Source organism: Humulus lupulus, chromosome 9 (assembly GCF_963169125.1).
Source record: "Humulus lupulus chromosome 9, drHumLupu1.1, whole genome shotgun sequence".
NCBI classification, from domain to species: domain Eukaryota; kingdom Viridiplantae; phylum Streptophyta; class Magnoliopsida; order Rosales; family Cannabaceae; genus Humulus; species Humulus lupulus.
Window position 1 is genome coordinate 168,253,944 of NC_084801.1, and position 16,880 is coordinate 168,270,823.

At 36.3% G+C, this 16,880-nt stretch overlaps 1 protein-coding gene across 3 annotated transcripts; it reads right to left on the reverse strand.

Moving 5' to 3' along the window:
- LOC133801018 (lysine--tRNA ligase-like) lies at nt 1-15,898 on the reverse strand. Of its 3 annotated transcripts, none has more exons than XM_062239145.1 (16): nt 15,762-15,898; nt 15,305-15,373; nt 14,987-15,152; nt 14,805-14,898; nt 14,523-14,608; nt 14,193-14,311; nt 14,044-14,121; nt 13,833-13,958; nt 12,553-12,835; nt 12,329-12,425; nt 11,519-11,675; nt 11,279-11,422; nt 11,125-11,193; nt 10,837-10,980; nt 10,310-10,361; nt 1-123 (listed from the first exon to the last, which is right to left on the reverse strand). In XM_062239145.1, exons 2-16 carry the CDS (start codon nt 15,365-15,367, stop codon nt 92-94), a joined length of 1,710 nt encoding a protein of 569 aa, XP_062095129.1. In that variant the 5' UTR covers nt 15,368-15,373; nt 15,762-15,898; the 3' UTR covers nt 1-91. The 3 variants fall into 3 exon arrangements, with proteins under 3 accessions (XP_062095129.1, XP_062095130.1, XP_062095128.1); XM_062239146.1 differs by lacking the exon at nt 1-123 and adding an exon at nt 7,354-7,615 and having other exon boundaries at nt 14,044-14,118; XM_062239144.1 differs by lacking the exon at nt 1-123 and adding an exon at nt 7,354-7,615.
- Between the last annotated feature and the right edge of the window lie 982 nt (nt 15,899-16,880).

Here is a 16,880-nt window from a genome sequence, read left to right on the forward strand (position 1 = left end):
AAATACAATTTTGGCTCTAGTCCCTATAAATCCCTCGACCGTGGCGGTCGAGCAGCTGCCGATGTACACACTACCCTCAAAGCTCTCCAACTCATGGTTGGTCCAACTTTCCCTTGCCTTTACCTGCACCACGTAGCACCCGTGAGCCAAGGCTCAGCAAGAAAACTAAATTCAACAAGCATAGATAACAACAGAGTGTGCATAGTAAACTTAGATCAACCAGTTCAATCAATAGCATAATACAAGCAATAAGCTAAGCAACAGTAAACAATTTAATCCAAACATATAATTAAATCTTAATACAATTAGTTGGGTGTGGTTCTCTTAGGCTGAGCCTCTAGTTATTTAGCTGATCCTGGCTCGCTTAGGTCGATTTGCGTTCAGCACGCTTAACATCAACCCCGACTCCCTTAGGTCAGACTTTCACATCAAACATACTAGATATACAAGTTGCGAAACACGCAATTGAAAGAAGCATGAGCTAACCTGCCTATCCAGATATTTCCAATCACAAATATATTTATAATCTCACATACATTCGGTTACAGAGGATCTCAGCCCCACTCACAACTCAGGTGCATTTTTCTTACCTCGGATCCCAAGCTAAAGATGTATAGTGGTCCGGAGCACGATCCTCAATTCTGAGCCTTAACGGTGACCCTAGTCACAAGTGAAAATGGATAACTATTAAAATCCAACCCAATTAAATGCTTTGGAATAAAATGCTAGCCTCCGGGACCTCAAACTCTACTAAATCGAGTAGTAGAATTCATCCCGAGCGCTTAGGTTTAATCTCCTGACCCCAAAAACCTATCTTGGCTAAGGCTGCCTAGGCAAGCCGCGACCTGGCCCTAAGGGTCGCGGCGTGTCACGGGCCGGCTATTTGGGGATTCCAACTAGACGGAACGTGCGGCACTTGCAGACTCTTCAAGCTAGCAAGTCAGCCTACAACACACACCTACAAGCAAACAAACTCAGCGGTTAGCCACATACACATCTCGGACATGCAACGGGCAATAACGAAGTATGAGCAAGCACAAAGCAAGTCATTCCTAGGAACGTCCACACAACACAAAGCACACAACAAGGCAAGTGGCACACAAAGGCCCAACGAAGGTAACAAACAAGTAACACATAAGCAACAAGGAAGTACACAGGGGCAAGTATGGATAAATGTTATTTCATTAATATATAGCCTTGATAGGGCAAGGGAGTACACAGCTTTGGCCCCTATCTGCTGATGGCCATGGTGCTTCCCTAAGTCACCAGGTCACCTCCCCCTAAGGAGCCTTCTAGGGAAATAAAGTCTTCCCAGGAACATATATGATTTTTGTCTGGGAGACATATGCAATATTACAAAACTGCCACTACCCTATCCCATGAGGTTGCTTGGTGCAAGACTTGACTAATGATCAAGCACCAAGGCATGCTCATTACAAAATGGCCCCATGTGGGTGTGCCAAAGGGGCAGCACGCCACACGGCGCGCCCCTAAGTCAGAGGCGCTAGCCCCAAATCTCAGGGGTAGGCGAGCCGCGACCTGCCCTATATAGGTCTGCGGTGCGCCCACAAAACAGCAAGCCCCTCAAGGCTTCTGGGGTCATGGGCTACATCACCCATGAACTAGGTGGCAGCGCGCCCCCGTGAACCCAGAAATCCTAGGGCTTTTCCCGCGTTTTCTTCCAACCTAATTCATCAAAGTCTATCCTAACATGCAACATAACCAGATATTGAGCCTCTATACCTCAATAGTCTACTCAGAGCAACACAACCACCTAGAATTCTAACCATAATCCTCCTAGGAACTCAAAATTCAGCAAAACCCCTTTGAAACTTTAAAGCTTAAAAACACTTAGACTAACAGCAAAATTCCACCATTAATTCACAACTAAAACCTTACCTTGATGATGACTCTACCCCTAAGCTTCACCCCAACCAGTCCTAGCTTCAATTCTCCAAGCTTAAATTCCTAAGCTTTCTCTTCAAAACTCCAAGGTTCTCAATGCACAAGAGAGGGAGAGAGAGAACGTGAAAGTGAGAGAGAGAGAGAGAGAGATAGAGAGAGAGAGAGAATGTTCAGTGATGTTCTAGTGTGGTTTGATTATTTCCTGAAGCTTATTCTACTATATCCCTTAATCATAAAGACCGAAATGCCCCTACTAATAACTTAGCCCATTTATTTCCCATGAGGGCAAAATGGTCATTAGCCCCGATTCCCGCTAATTCCTCGAGTCATCCTACAAATTCTCAATTAATCCCGACATGCCCAACTAATTACCAAATACTTCCCCCTTAATTGATAAATCTCAAATATTCACTAAGTTCCCAGAATACCTCTAGGCTCACCCTGAGCCGGGTATTAAACCCCGTTGTGACTATTCCGCTAATCCCTTCACTAGGATCGCCTCGAGCTGAATACTGTAAATATATCCACATAATAATGTGGTCTCAATCATATAACACATATAATCACATTTATGCCCGCAACGGGCCAAAATTACAAATATGCCCTTATAAACAAGAACAGACCCACATGCATATTTAATACACATAAGCATGCGTATATATATTCATATTGTCATATAAACCATATATGACATGTAGTCACACATTTAATCAATTAATCACACATATATCCAATTATGCCATCCCAGCACGCTAATCAAGACACTAAACCTTATTAGAATTTTTTTGGGACGTTACACTCCCTTTTATTTGTTTGAACAAGCCTTGTTACTAAAGAAAACCACGTCCAGTGTGGAGATAAAGATTCAAATATTGTGCAATGAAATCATGTTCATCATGGCACAAACTTTTTGCCAAAGAAAGAGAGGGAACTCCATGAAAGTCTTGCATCTCATGTGGAAAGAAACGATATTGCCAAAGCTTGTTGCAATGGAGGTAGCTGTAAAGGGCGCAAAGCTCACTCTTACGAAGGAGAAAGAAAAGAACCTATGTTGTTACTGGTACTGCTAATGATGAATCCATTCTCTTTCGACCTCCAACCACCATGATGATGCAACTATCAGCTCTTTATGGTGTGCCGAGACTTTTGTTCAATATATAATGATTGAAGCTAACTTTGGGGTTGGTTAATCCGATCAGTTCATCGATGGTCGGCAAGTATGATGGTACTAATGAACACGTATTTCATGTGTATCTCACAGGTGGCTTTAAAAAACCTTGTTAATTTACTTAAGAATTTCCCTTTCCCTTGATCATTATTTACTGTATTTACTGAATGGCTAGAAATATATTTTCCTTTGGCCAAAAGAAAATAAACGTTTGTTTGATCTTGATCTTTATGGATTGAAAAAGGGAATACACTAGACCGGTATGAGCTTCCTGATAATATCCATAAATGACTTGTTTTTGGTAAGAGAAGCACATTACTATACGTAAAATCTGTTGTCGTCAATTTGGGATCCGATTCGGGATTTTCCTTGGGAGGTATCAGGAAGGAATTGGAATGTAATAATATCAATTTATACAGATACATTTATACATCTACAGAAGAAAAGGTTCTCTATTTATTCAAATGTTGTACCTACGGGATAGGGATATAGAAAGAGGAAAAAAATGAAGTTTAGAAATAGTACTTTTTTTATCGAAAAATCAATCTAATTTATTTCGTACCTTTTGCTCAATGAGAAAATGAGTTAGATTCTACATGATCAAATCTATGGCACTTAAGTAATAATGGAAAAGAAGAAAATAAAAAAAGAAAAGAGAGGGAAAAATAATAATAAAAAAGTTAAAGTAAATAAAAATGAAGAGTCCAAATGAACGAAAACGTGACTGAATTAGTCCTAGTTACTCTTCAGAACGAAGTGGAAGAAGGGAGAGGTTCTTGAACAAGGAAAAAGATCCAATGACTTCAAAAGAATTAAACGAGGAGTCGTATGTGATGAAAATCTCATGTACGGTACTGTAGAGTGGCAATAAGGGTGACTTATTTGTCAACTTTTCCACTATCACCTCCAAAAAACCAAACTCTGACTTACGTAAAGTTGCTAGAGTACGCTTAACCTCTGGATTTGAAATAACTGCTTATATACCTAGTATTGGCCATAATTTACAAGAACATTATGTAGTCTTAGTAAGAGGGGGAAGGGATAAGGATTTACCCGGTGTGAGATATCACAATGTTTGAGGAACCCTAGATGATGCCAGAGTAAAGGATCGTCAACAAGGGCGTTCTAGTGCATTGTAGATTCTTGTCCAAGACTTGCATCATTTGATGATTCCATGTGAATCGCTAGAAACATGTGAAGTGTATGGCTAACCCAATAACGAAATTTTCGTAAGGGAACCGAAGCAGGCTACCATGTGACAAAATATTTTCTTTCTAAAAAGATTCTATTCGGAACTATTATATGTCCAAGATCCAATATTGAAATAATTTCAAAGGTTTTCCTTGATTTTGTCCGTGTCAACAAACAATTCGAAATGCCTTGACTTTTTTAGAACAAGTCTGAGTCAAATAACAATGATTTTAAGCATTTCTTTTTTACACTATTTTGAAAACCCAAGGACTCAATCATATGGATATGTAAAATACAGGATTTCCAACCCTAGCGGGAAAAGGAGGGAAACATATACTCAATTTAAAGTGAGTAAACAAAATTCCATACCCGTTCTCATAGATACATAGAGAATTATGTGGAAAGTCATATTCGATGAAATTCGTGTGTATGGCTTGGAGGGAGATTTTTCATATCTTTTGAGATCCACCCTACAATATGGGGTCAAAAAGCCAAAATAAATTATTTTAGCCCTTATAAAAAGAAAATTGATTATTGAACTCCTTTCACTCTCATGTCACGTTGAGGTACTGCAGAAGAAAAAAAACTGCAAAATCCTATCCAATTTATCGTGATCGATTAGTTAACATGTTGAGTAAATGTATTTTGAAACACGAAAAAAAAAGCATTAGCTTATCAAATTATCTATCGAGTCAAGAAAAAGATTCAACAAAAGATAGAAACAAATCCACTATATGTTTTACGTCAAGCAATACGTGGAGTAACTCCTGATATAGCAGTAAAAGCAAGACGTGTAGGGAAATGGACTCATTAGGTTCCCATTGAAATAAGATCCATACAAGGAAAAGCACTTTCCATTCGTTGGTTATTAGGGGCATCGCGAAAACGTTCGGGTCAAAATATGGTTTTCAAATTTAGTTCTGAATTAGTGCATGCTTCCAAAGGGAGTGGCGATGCCATACGCAAAAAGGAAGAAACTCGTAGAATGGCAGAGGAAAATAGAGCTTTTTCACATTTTCGTTAATCCATGAACATGATGAATTGAGACGGTATTTTAATTCTAGTCAAAGGGCGGGGTAAGCTTGACCGGCTCAGTAATTGGCGGCCCTTCCTTGACTTAGTGGCTTCTGTAATCCTAAGTATAGTACTCACAGAATCAATATTGCAAAGCAGCATTCCTTTAGTTTAATTTAGTTACAGAGTTTTATTCTCCTAAAAGCAAACCAATGCTCGACCCGAGCGAAATCACTTTTCTTTTTTCAATCATGTATTGCATTATCTTCTTAATACTTTTCTAAGGTGGGACAAGTGATCCTCTAGGGACTCACTATGGACAACAATGTCATCAAGATAGACAACAAGAAAGCGATCAATATAGTTAGTTGTTATAAAAGACATCACTCATCAGATTACAGAAGGTAGTCGGGTCATTTGTAAGCCCAAATGGCATTACAAGGAACTTGTAAAGCCATATCTGGTAACAGAAGTAAATGGTTTTAGGCTCGTCTCCTTTTGCAAGTTTGACTTTCCAATAGCCCAAACGAAGGTCCAACTTTGTGAAGAAAGATGCTTTGTACAATCGGTCGAAGAGATTTTCCACCAAGGGGACAGGATACTTGTTCTTCACTGTCACTTTGTTCAGTGCACGATAGTCCACACACATGCGCAAATATCCATCTTGCTTCTTCTGGAATAACAAAGGGGCCCTATATGGTGCCTCGGAAGGCTGGATAAAGCCTGCATCCAACAACTCTGTCAACTGCATCCTAAGTTCTGCCAATTCCAAGGGCGACATCCGAGTTGGTGCACGTGTAGGGGGCTTGGCACCAGAGACTATATCGATCTTGTGATCAATGGCACGTCTAGGGAGGGAGGTTCTTTTGGATTTCTGATGGCTTTACATCTACAAACTCATTAAGAATCTCAGCCACTTTGTCCGAAATTTCCACTTTGTGGCTCTTCAAGACCTCAATAAAAACCAATAGGTAAGTAACAACACCCTTCTTCAAATCATTGCCCACTTGTATAGCAGATATCATCCCATGCCTTTGCTTTCCTGCCTTTGTCTGGTAGGCTGCATTCAGGCACAAGTTGCCTTTCATCTGCAATCAACATCCCACCAAGGTGTGGCATCAACGCCACTATGCAGCCACAAAGAAGTCATTGCCCAATATGACATCGAAATCATCTAACGACACTACCATTAGATTCAATTGTCCGCTCCAAGAACCAGTGCTCATGTGCACACCATAGACCATACCCAGCATTGGTTGGGCTGCTAAATTGACATCCTTAATCTTGCTTGGATTCTTACTCGTCGGGCCTGCACCATTCGTTCAGCCACAAAATTGTGTGTGGCACCTTTGTCAACCATAACAAACACATCATTCACATTAAGCAAAACCTTAATGTACAAGACGAGAGAACTCCGTATGGATGGCATTCAACAATTGCAGAGGATTGACTCATGTTGGGCTCTCAGGGAGTGTGTTGGTATGAGGTTTGAGTTTGTGGGAGTAGAGTTAGAGGGGATTTTTAATAAAGGGAATGTGAAACTCAAGTGTTTAAAGGGGTTAAGACTACTATCGAATCAAGTTAAAAAATTAGACTCACTGGGAAACACAAACCCCCATGCTATTAAAAATAAATATACCAAACATGAGTTAGATTTGACATTCTCATTCCCACAAAACCAAACTTCCATACCAAACACCACATCAGAGTCAGATTTCACTTCCTTTGCTCCTTCGGCAACTAAGGCACTCAGATTCTCTCGCTTTGGACAGTCTTTTGCCCTTTTATAAAACTCTAATGATATTGAAAATGCCTATACTATATGAAGGTGAGAGAAAAGATCAAACTAATTAAATAATTAACTAAAAAGTCCCTTTATATATAATAATGGGATTGTAGCAGGTATAGTTTAGTGGTAAAAGTGTGATTCGTTCTATTAACCCCTTATATAGTTAAGTGTAATGCCCTGGTTACCCCAGAACAATTACGATGAACGGTGAACCGGACATTTGACCCACTACCCGAGTCCTTTGGTTAAAAATGTGTTCTAAATGTTATTAATAGGCTAAGGTGGAAAATCAATAAAAAGGAAATGATATATTTTATTAAATACATAAAATTGTTCATGGGCCCACAAGAACATTTACAAGTTATTTACAACTCAAAATGATCATTACTGTTTCAAAATTACAAACCCGCCGACCTAAGCGGCAAAATAGGGTAAACCCCTTAGTTCCTCTGAGAACTCCTTGGCCGTGGTGGTCAAGCGGCCACATATGTACACATCACCACCTAAGCTCTCCACTCAAGGCTGGGTGAGCTTTTCTTTTCCTTTACCTGCACCACATAGCACCCATGAGCCAAGGCCCAGCAAGAAAAACAATAAAGCATGATATAATATCAACAATGATCATAATAATCATAAAGGACTATCAGTCCAAACAAATAGGTGACTGTCGCAAAAGTCACTAAGTTGGGTACAACTCCCTTTAGCCTTGTGACGATAGGGCCACCGAGGCTTAACAGATAAATGAACATTTTATTAGCTTAAACAGGATAGGTGCATGGTGACTAGTCACCAACATAACCCTCCTCATGACCATAGAGTCATAACCTTGGAACATCGTTCCCTAGCCATGTGACAAACAGTCACTTGGGCCTTAGGCCCTGGCTCTAGTAACTAGTCTTAGAATAGCCAAGCGCTTATAAGTTCATCGACCTTAGGGTCGGTCCAGCGTTAATGCCTTAGAGCCATTCAACGCTGATATCGATTAGATCTAATCTTCAGTCGGCCCTGCGTTCAGGATGCTTATGCCGTTTCTGACTCTTAGGTTAGTGTCCCTGACTAGTCAGTACCATATACAAGTAAACAACATTCATTAGCATTTAATATGCAATCCATGCCCACATTTATCAATCAACATGCCTCAATAACAATCACGCATGTCATACATACACAGGGTGCAGTTTTCTTACCTCAGGTTCGAGCGAGAAATATAATAAGAACAACCCCTGAGAACGATCAACCTTTTGGTCCCTTAGCGGTTACCTGGTCATAACCAATTATGGGATTCCATCAATAAAATGAATAACAAAGGGTTCCCAAACCAAAACCTAGCCTTCGAGACATTGAATCCTACTAAACCGGGTAGTAGGATCGATCCTGAGGCCTAAGGCTAGAATCCCTGAGCCAAAAACTCATTTCTGGCCAAAATGCCACTAAGGGTCGCGGCCCTACCTAGCCATGTCGCGGCCTACCCCTCAAACAGAGGCAGCCTCCTTCAGCACCCCTCAAGAGCCGCAGCCCTTCCTGGCCATGCCGCGGCCCAACCTGCAATTCAGCCAATACTTTGGTTTTTCCTCCCTTGCGATTTTCCTTGGAGCCAACCTTTCAAATCAAGCCAAAACACCACCCAAACATCCAATACAACCCCTAAACTTGATCTATATCACACCCTTATCAAAACCCAAGTTAAACCCCAACCAAAACTTCCATTGATTCCAACTATCCACAACAAAATCACAAGCTGAAACTAAAGACCAAAACAGAGCAAACCAGGGAACTAGTGGCTAGAAACTTACATCAAACTCAGGTTGTGATACTCTTCAATGGTAGTCCACTCTCCCAAACTCCCAAAGTTTACTTCCCAAGCTTGAATCCTCAACAAGGGCTCAAAAATCACAAAGGAAATGGAGGAGAAGGAAGGTACGGGTAAGCTCTTGATTATACTCTGTTTTCTCTTCATTTCTACAGCCATAAAGGGTTTATATCTATCCTAGGGGTAAAAAGACAATTATACCCCTAGGTCAATTAAGGGTTTCTAAAGGCTCCCAATGGCAAAATTGTCCTTTCCAACCTATCTCGTTAATCATAATTAACGCTCTCCAATTCCCGTTATTCTCGATAATCCCAAACACCAATAATTTATATCCCGTTACCTTTTAACTCCCAGTAACGCTCTAATCATCAAAATCACCCTGAGACTCATCCCGAGCCCCGAACTTAAATCTGTTATGACTAGACCGCTAATCAATATTCCAAGATCGTCTCATGCCGAATAGCTCGAACAAACCCACATTATAATGTGGTCTCAACAATATATCACCGACATGCATACAAATACAATTATGCCCTCAACGGGCCAAATTATCATCACACCCCTGTAATTAAAATGTTGACCCACATGCATGTATTTAACATCATATTATAATATAATTCACATAAACATGCATATACTCATTTAATGGCATAATTAAACAAGTATGATCCTCCCGACCTACTATTCCCGCCATTAAAACACATCGGAGAATTCGGGGCATTACATTAAGAGTCCCTCGGGTTGATATATATTTCATTCCAATCAAAAAATTTATCTCGTAAAAAGTATTTAACCCTTTTAATTTGTACTTATTTAATTTATGTGTTAAATGTGTGTGAAGAAATATAACTTTATTATTAAATAATTAATAAGGATATTTGTGTAAATTTATAGCAAGGATATAATTACAAATAATTAATTAATTAAAAGAGGGTGTGGGGAGAAAAAAAGTGTAGGCCAATAGAATCATCCAATTTTTAAAGATAATATTTTATTTTTTTTTACTAAAATTAACCATCATCTAATTTTGGTCCAAAAACAAATTAAATAAGACATATTTATCCTTAATTTATTTCAATTATTTTATTATTATCTTGTTAAAATTATAAATATAATAATAAAATAATTTATAGAAGTGAAATTTGAGATTTAAAACATAATATTACTTTGAAAATAACTAAAAAAAATTATTAATTATAAGATAATAAGGCTAGAAATGGTTTATTGAAAAGAACAAGATCACTTTACCCTTATTTTATTGATTTTATAAAATAGAAAGTCATTACTAACACAATTTAAAAATAAGGATCAATATTTAACTACAATATAGTAGATTAAATTATATATTCTAAAAATTTAATAACAGTCTTGTGGGAATGAATATATTTAGTTTTTATTTTTTTTGAGCGGAAAAGAAAATTAAATGACAAACCTTTAGTGGAGTTATCTTCCTGAGATCTCATTGGCGGGTACAAGATAACTTCCTGTTCAAATATACATCAAATTCAAAAAATGTATTGTAATTATCACCACAATTAATTAAAAAAATAGAATTTACATAAAAAAAATATTAAGTTCAATAATGTGAGATTCATCTTCTTTAAATATTAATATAAGCATTATTTCCAGGTAAGAGTATTCAAGTTCATATATTATTGTGTGTATGTGGTGTTTGATGTTCTTTAATATTGGGATTACTAGCGTGGTCATTTTTCCTAAGTGTATTTATAGAAGCTACAATCTCGCTCAAAAATATTTGCTAAAATCTTATAGATAGGTCGCCCCTACTTATGATGAGGTGCGTCATCGAGCTCCAATTCTAACAACTAGCAGTACCAGAATCCTAATGTAGAGTAGCGCGCCGCTAGACTACTTGTTCAGTGGTATTATTTTATTTTATTTATTAATTTTTTTTAAAAAAAAAGGTGATAAGTTAAAAATAGAATGAGTGATGAGTACCTTGACATTTATGGAATCAGTAAGAAGCATGGTAAGACGGTCAATCCCCATTCCCATTCCTCCAGTGGGTGGCAACCCATACTCCAAAGCACTACAAAATGTTTCATCCAATACCATTGCTTCCTCATCTCCTGATTCCCTCTCCTAATAATAATTATGATAATATAATTTCCATCATATCAAATCAAATTATAATTATTCACTCTTTTCATTTTTTAAATTTGCATAGCTAGTGAGATAGCTTTCTCCATAAATATATAAACAACAATAGTAAATAATTTTTTTTACCTTCAGCTGCTTAGCAAATCGCATGCGCTGCACTTCAGGGTCATTCAATTCTGTATAAGCATTACATAGCTGGCAAACACACACATTATGTAGAAGCATTAGAATATAATTATTATTTCATTAAGGAAGAAAAATGAAATATTTATATATTTACCTCTCTCTTGTTGACAAATAACTCAAAACGCTCAGTGCAGCCTGGTCTTGATCTGTGCCCTTTGGCCAATGGACTCATTACTTCAGGGTGGTTTATTATGAATGTTGGATTTACACAACTTTCTTCAAGAAAGTGCCCCACTAGCTACATTTTTGGATCAACATAGAGCAAATATATGTATACTTTTTCATGTAGAGATGGAACTAAATGTTGAGTGTTTATGATAATACTAATAATAACCTTGTCTAGCAAGCGAGCTGTGGTACGAGGAAGAGAGCAGTTGACATTGAACCTTTGACATGCTTCCACTAAGTAGTTGTTGGCTTCTTCACTATAAAGATCTTCGGGTATCTTGAGGTTTGACCTTCTCTCTAGTTCTTCTATCAACTCAATCCTTCTACAATTCAACACGAAATCAAGGCTAACTTTACCACTCCACTCATACCAAATGGATCTTTAAACATTTCTAATCATATCATTTGTTTATTCATTTTGAAAGAATAATAGAATGAATAATAAGTATAAGTATTTATTTGTAATATATACATTAAAATAAAAGAAGAAGAAGCACAAATACATTGTCTTTATGAAATATAATGATATTATTATTATTCAAAATAATTATATGTTGATTATTATGCATTAATATTAAATGAGTTATAACTCATTCACTGGTGGAACATGGTGGAGACTAAGAATTGGAGTGGAGATAAGAGATTTTAATGCTAGCAACTGTATGAAGTGAAGACATATAATTTTTTTAAATATCACATAATGTCATACCTTATTATGGTGTTTTACATGAGTTACACACTAATAATGATCTTAATTTTTATATATATGATTATTTTTTTTTAAATTATTTTTCCAGAAATGCCATTTTGAAAAAAAATTATGGCCTTAACAAACTCTGGTGCCAAATAGAATTGCTCATAGTATGAATTAAAGTCCAAGCACAACTATTTGGCAACTTAAGAAATATTTTTGCCAAACATAATAGTTAAGTAGTTTTTACTAGTAAGATACCCTAAAATCTACACACTGGTGTACCTAAAGGGAGGAGTAAAGTCGATCTCTATAGGCTCATTGCTCAAACCATCACCATGGTACTTCATTTTATAGCTTCCAGTAAGCTCTTTCACCATTCCTGCAAACATTTATATAAGGTTGGTTACGCATTACTACTTATGAGCTTATGAACTCAGAAAAAATTGGTTTAATTTAGCTTGGCTTGGCTTAGTGTCATAAAATGTCACTGAATTAGGAGGTGTCACCTGATAGTAATTCCTCAGTGATGTTCATCAAGTCATTGTAGTCACTATAGGCCATGTAAAATTCACACATGGTGAATTCAGGAAGGTGAGTTAGATCCACTCCTTCATTCCTAAACTGTTTACCAATCTCGTAAACACGGTTTAATCCACCAACAACCAGCTTTTTTAGATTAAGCTCTGGCGAAACGCGCATGTAGAGCTCTGTCTCCAGTTCATTGTGGTATGTAATAAATGGCTTGGCTGAAGCTCCCCCAGGTACCATGCTCAAGACAGGAGTTTCTACCTGGCAGTGATTAATACAAGTTTAAGGGACTTTTGCTATAGTAAACTTGTTAGTTTCAACACTAATTGGATTAAGAGTTAGTTATTTCTGTTATTCCTTGGTTAGTTAAAGTAGTTAGGACTGCAGCCTAATTATTGGTTGTGACTAACAAATGGTTACCTCTTAGGCACTTATACAAATAGGTTGATTTGTACTCTGTATGGCCATGTGTTGTTACTCACATGTATTCCTTAGTTTTCTAGAGTAATTCTATGGGAAATCAGAAAGAATTGTAAGATTGTTTGTTCAAGGGAAAACTCGGGAAAGTGGCTAGTAACAGAGAATGTAGGACTTTTCTCTGAAATCTCAACCAAGTATTTGCTGCCTTTGTGTATTTTGTTTTCTCCTGCTGCTCTTCGTTTCTTGTTATCTTTGTGTGTGTGATCCTAATATCTAAATTTGTAGTGGTACATAAAGCTTTTATAGTGATTCTGAATTTTTCATGTCCTATTATGGAATTTTCCACAAGGGTAGTACTTAACAGTGTTACTGTTTGCATATCTACAGTTGTTAATTTGTGACTCTAACTGGGTTATATGGATCAATTCTTTACTGTTATCATGAAATTTCGTTAGCTGTGGCTGCAGCCAATTAGGAATAACTATTAACCAACTATCATGATGTTAGTACAACGTTAATATAAATAGGTGTTTTCATCTGAATTCAATCGAAATGTAATCTAATTCTCTTGGACTAGTTTTCTATGTTGGTTGTTCCAAGGGAATTGAAGAGAGAAAATGAATGGCTTGGTGAGATTCTGCTTGTCTAATGGAAAAGGTTGGGAAAGTGAGCATTGTAGAGTGAATTCAAGCTTGTCAGTTTTGGATAATACTCCTGCTTGGATGTAGAATTTTCTCAGGAAACTTTGAACATTATAACTGCTTTGTGTTGATCTTGTTCTGTTTTAGTCAAATTATGTATAAATACAACATGTAAGAAAAGAAAAAAAGTTTGGAACCTCTACAAATCCACGGCTGTCAAGAAAGCTCCTGTAGTAAGATAAAATTCTGGCCCGGGTTCTGAATACTTGTTGGATCTCTGGATTCAACATGAGGTCTAAGTAACGCTGCCGATATCGAGTTTCCTACCATTGGAGCAACTTACTGTCAGATGTAAATCAGTGACAGATACAAATGAACCATGTTAAGTCTAAGGCAAAGTTTTTCTACCTGGTCTTTCAAGGCATAAGTATCTGGATTTCGGGCCAATCCAGGTTGCCATGCCTGAGTTGTTTGTCTTTCATTCTTCTGTAAAGAATAGTAAGCCTGAGATTTAGAGCAACTTACACTAAGAAGGTAACTTTGTTATTATCTTATACCTTGGATTCTGCTTCATTACTGCTATAAGCTGAAGCATGCCTTGGTAGCATGTGAAGGCATGGAGCCAGAACCATGAGAGACTTCCCAAAAACACTTAGCTCTCCTCTTTTGCTCTTTCCTATAGAAAATTCAGAAAGTCATTTTTATAGGAATAAGAGGACACTATTACATGTTTCTCAACACACTATCTTTCTCATTAAACATACCAAATCTTTTTGAACAACCTTATCTTATTAGAGTACTAGAAACTGAGAGCACTTGGCTATATTCTGTGTAACATTTGATTTTTTTGGTTAGTGACAGACTCAAGAAATGTAGAGTTAACTAACCAGGAAAACCACAGATACCAACAATGTCGCCTCGCTTAATTTGGGAGTGGAACCTAGAGAATTCATCTTCATCCATATTGGAATGCCTAAAAATTCAAGTTTGTTAAGAAAATGTTTAGTTCTTTTGATGTGTGTAGCCCTTAGATGAGCATTAAGAATAGGAAAAAAAATGTCTTGAACCATATTGGTTTCACTCTTAGTATAAAAAAGCCAGAATCACCATAACATCAACACTTTATCACAAGCATTGGGAATTTGACAGAAAAAAATAAGAAGCAATACCTTGCATCACTTATTACTTGAACTTTAGCACTGTCATCATAAAGATCATAGAAGAAAAGTTTCGAAGATGATGCTCTTTTGCTCATGATTCTCCCTGAGAAAATTGAGAAACTCTTACAGTTATACCACCATATAAATTTTCTTAATACAATAAACCATATTATAGATACATGAGTACCTACCAGCTAAAGAGACTTCAATTGTTTCAGCATGTTCTCCAGAGTCCAAGCTCCCATACGCTGCAGTGAATTCGGGAACCGATATTGACACCGTGAACTTGTGAGGGTAAGGATTGATCCCAGCTGCCTTGTCTGATGCCAGGCTTGCTAGCCTGTTCTGCAAGTATTGCTGCAACCAAACATAACATATTGGTCAATACAACAAAAGAAAAAGTTTTTCTTGTTTGGTTATTGAGAGAAAAAAAAGTTCATTTCATATTCTCATTTTCAAGTATTGGAAAAAAACAAATGAAAATAGAAGTTACATAAGAGGAAACCTACAATAGGATCCATATTATCATCCTCTCCAACATGTTTCTTCTGATGCTGTGACTTTCCTGCCATAGAAATCTGCAGGTGAAATATTTCAGTCATTGTGAACTTAAATGACACACACATAAATGTATATAATTTTATATATAAAGGTCTTAACACCCTTAAAGCTAATACTAATAGTAATCTAGCTTCTAAATTATGGTTGAAGTTTATCCAATTCACACTTGAGACACACACAAAAAAATACTCTTTTATAATTAAACTAATTCTGATTATTACCCATTGAAGTATACTAGAATTGGTTTATGATGGTGTATTCTCCTTCAACTTTAAAAGGGTATTTCTTTGAACATTAAAGAGTCATAATTAAAACACATAAATTCATAGGCAAAGACATGAAAAAGAAAATATATAAACATTAAGTCAGAATATGTAAAATGTAAATCAAGTTTTGGAGCTGTACTAGATTTTTGTTGAAGCTTCTCTTGAGTCTGATGCGAAAACAAACCAGTTCTTTCAAGGAAAGAAAGCTGTGATTTTTGCTCAAAGATGCCTTTCTTGAACTAATGAAACATTACATTTTTGTATTGAGGCTTTTATATTAGTGGAGTTGTTCAGTGAAGTTTTATATTAGCCTATATATTGACTATGGTCAAAGTCAACAATATTATTCTTTCACCCCAAGAAATCAACAGTTTAGTCTACTTTTACAGATAAAACTATTAACATAGTGGATCCCCTTGTGTTTCCATAGTCAATTCTTTTATGAAAAAAATAATGTTCTCTTTTATTTGTCCAATTAATTTGTCTATTTTTTATGTAATCAAAGTTTTATTGAGTTGCCGGTGGGGGGTTACAATAGTGACTAGAAAGAAAAAAATAAATAATAATAGTAAAAAGAATAGACACAAAACCAGAAAATAATTAAACAACTTTTTTAAAGTGGTAGCCGTCCTCTCCAAGCAAAGTTGAAAGTTATACCTTATTATAGTATACAATTTACATAAAAATGAAGAAAAAGGGACATTTTTTTTCCAGGGGAAAATAATCAAAATTTAATGATACATGTGAATTGTTTTAATTTAAGGCCTATTTAAGTTCCATGGTTTCTAACGTTATAAAAATTATTTTCTATAGGAAATGACACAAAAACATTAAAAACAAACAAAATCTACACAAATATAGAATATCAAGGGGAAGAAAAATATAAACTTTTTTTTTATTATTATTATTATATTTAGATGTTTGATAAGAATGTGAGAATATTGAATCGAGATACATATTTTAATAGGAAAGCAAAAGAGGGAGGGAGAGCGATTAATAATTATTTTAAGTTGTTTGGTAGGAGGAATGGAGTAGTGGAATAATAGATAATTATTTATTTATGAAATTATTATATTATTATTTTTAATAATATTTTAAGAGAGTATATTTGTAATTTTCAATAGATGAACAAAAAAAATTTGGGACCTCTTATCTCTCATTTCCCTTTTTCAATCTCTTTTGCCAAACAAGAGGATGTATCATACCAAGCATATTGTAAATTTTAAGATCATTCTTCTTTTACACGCTTATTTATATT

What these genes read in the sequence shown, in the direction of transcription:
- LOC133801018 (XM_062239145.1), bottom strand. Translation starts at nt 15,367, where the DNA reads ATGGCAGGAAAGTCACAGCATCAGAAGAAACATGTTGGAGAGGATGAT. An exon ending in GATTTGCTAAGCAGCTGAAG is followed by an intron (nt 10,981 to 11,124) that starts GTAAAAAAAATT and finishes AATTATTATTAG; the next exon opens with GAGAGGGAATCAGGAGATGA. An exon ending in GGAAGATAACTCCACTAAAG is followed by an intron (nt 124 to 10,309) that starts GTTTGTCATTTA and finishes TACGTGGTGCAG; the next exon opens with GTAAAGGCAAGGGAAAGTTG.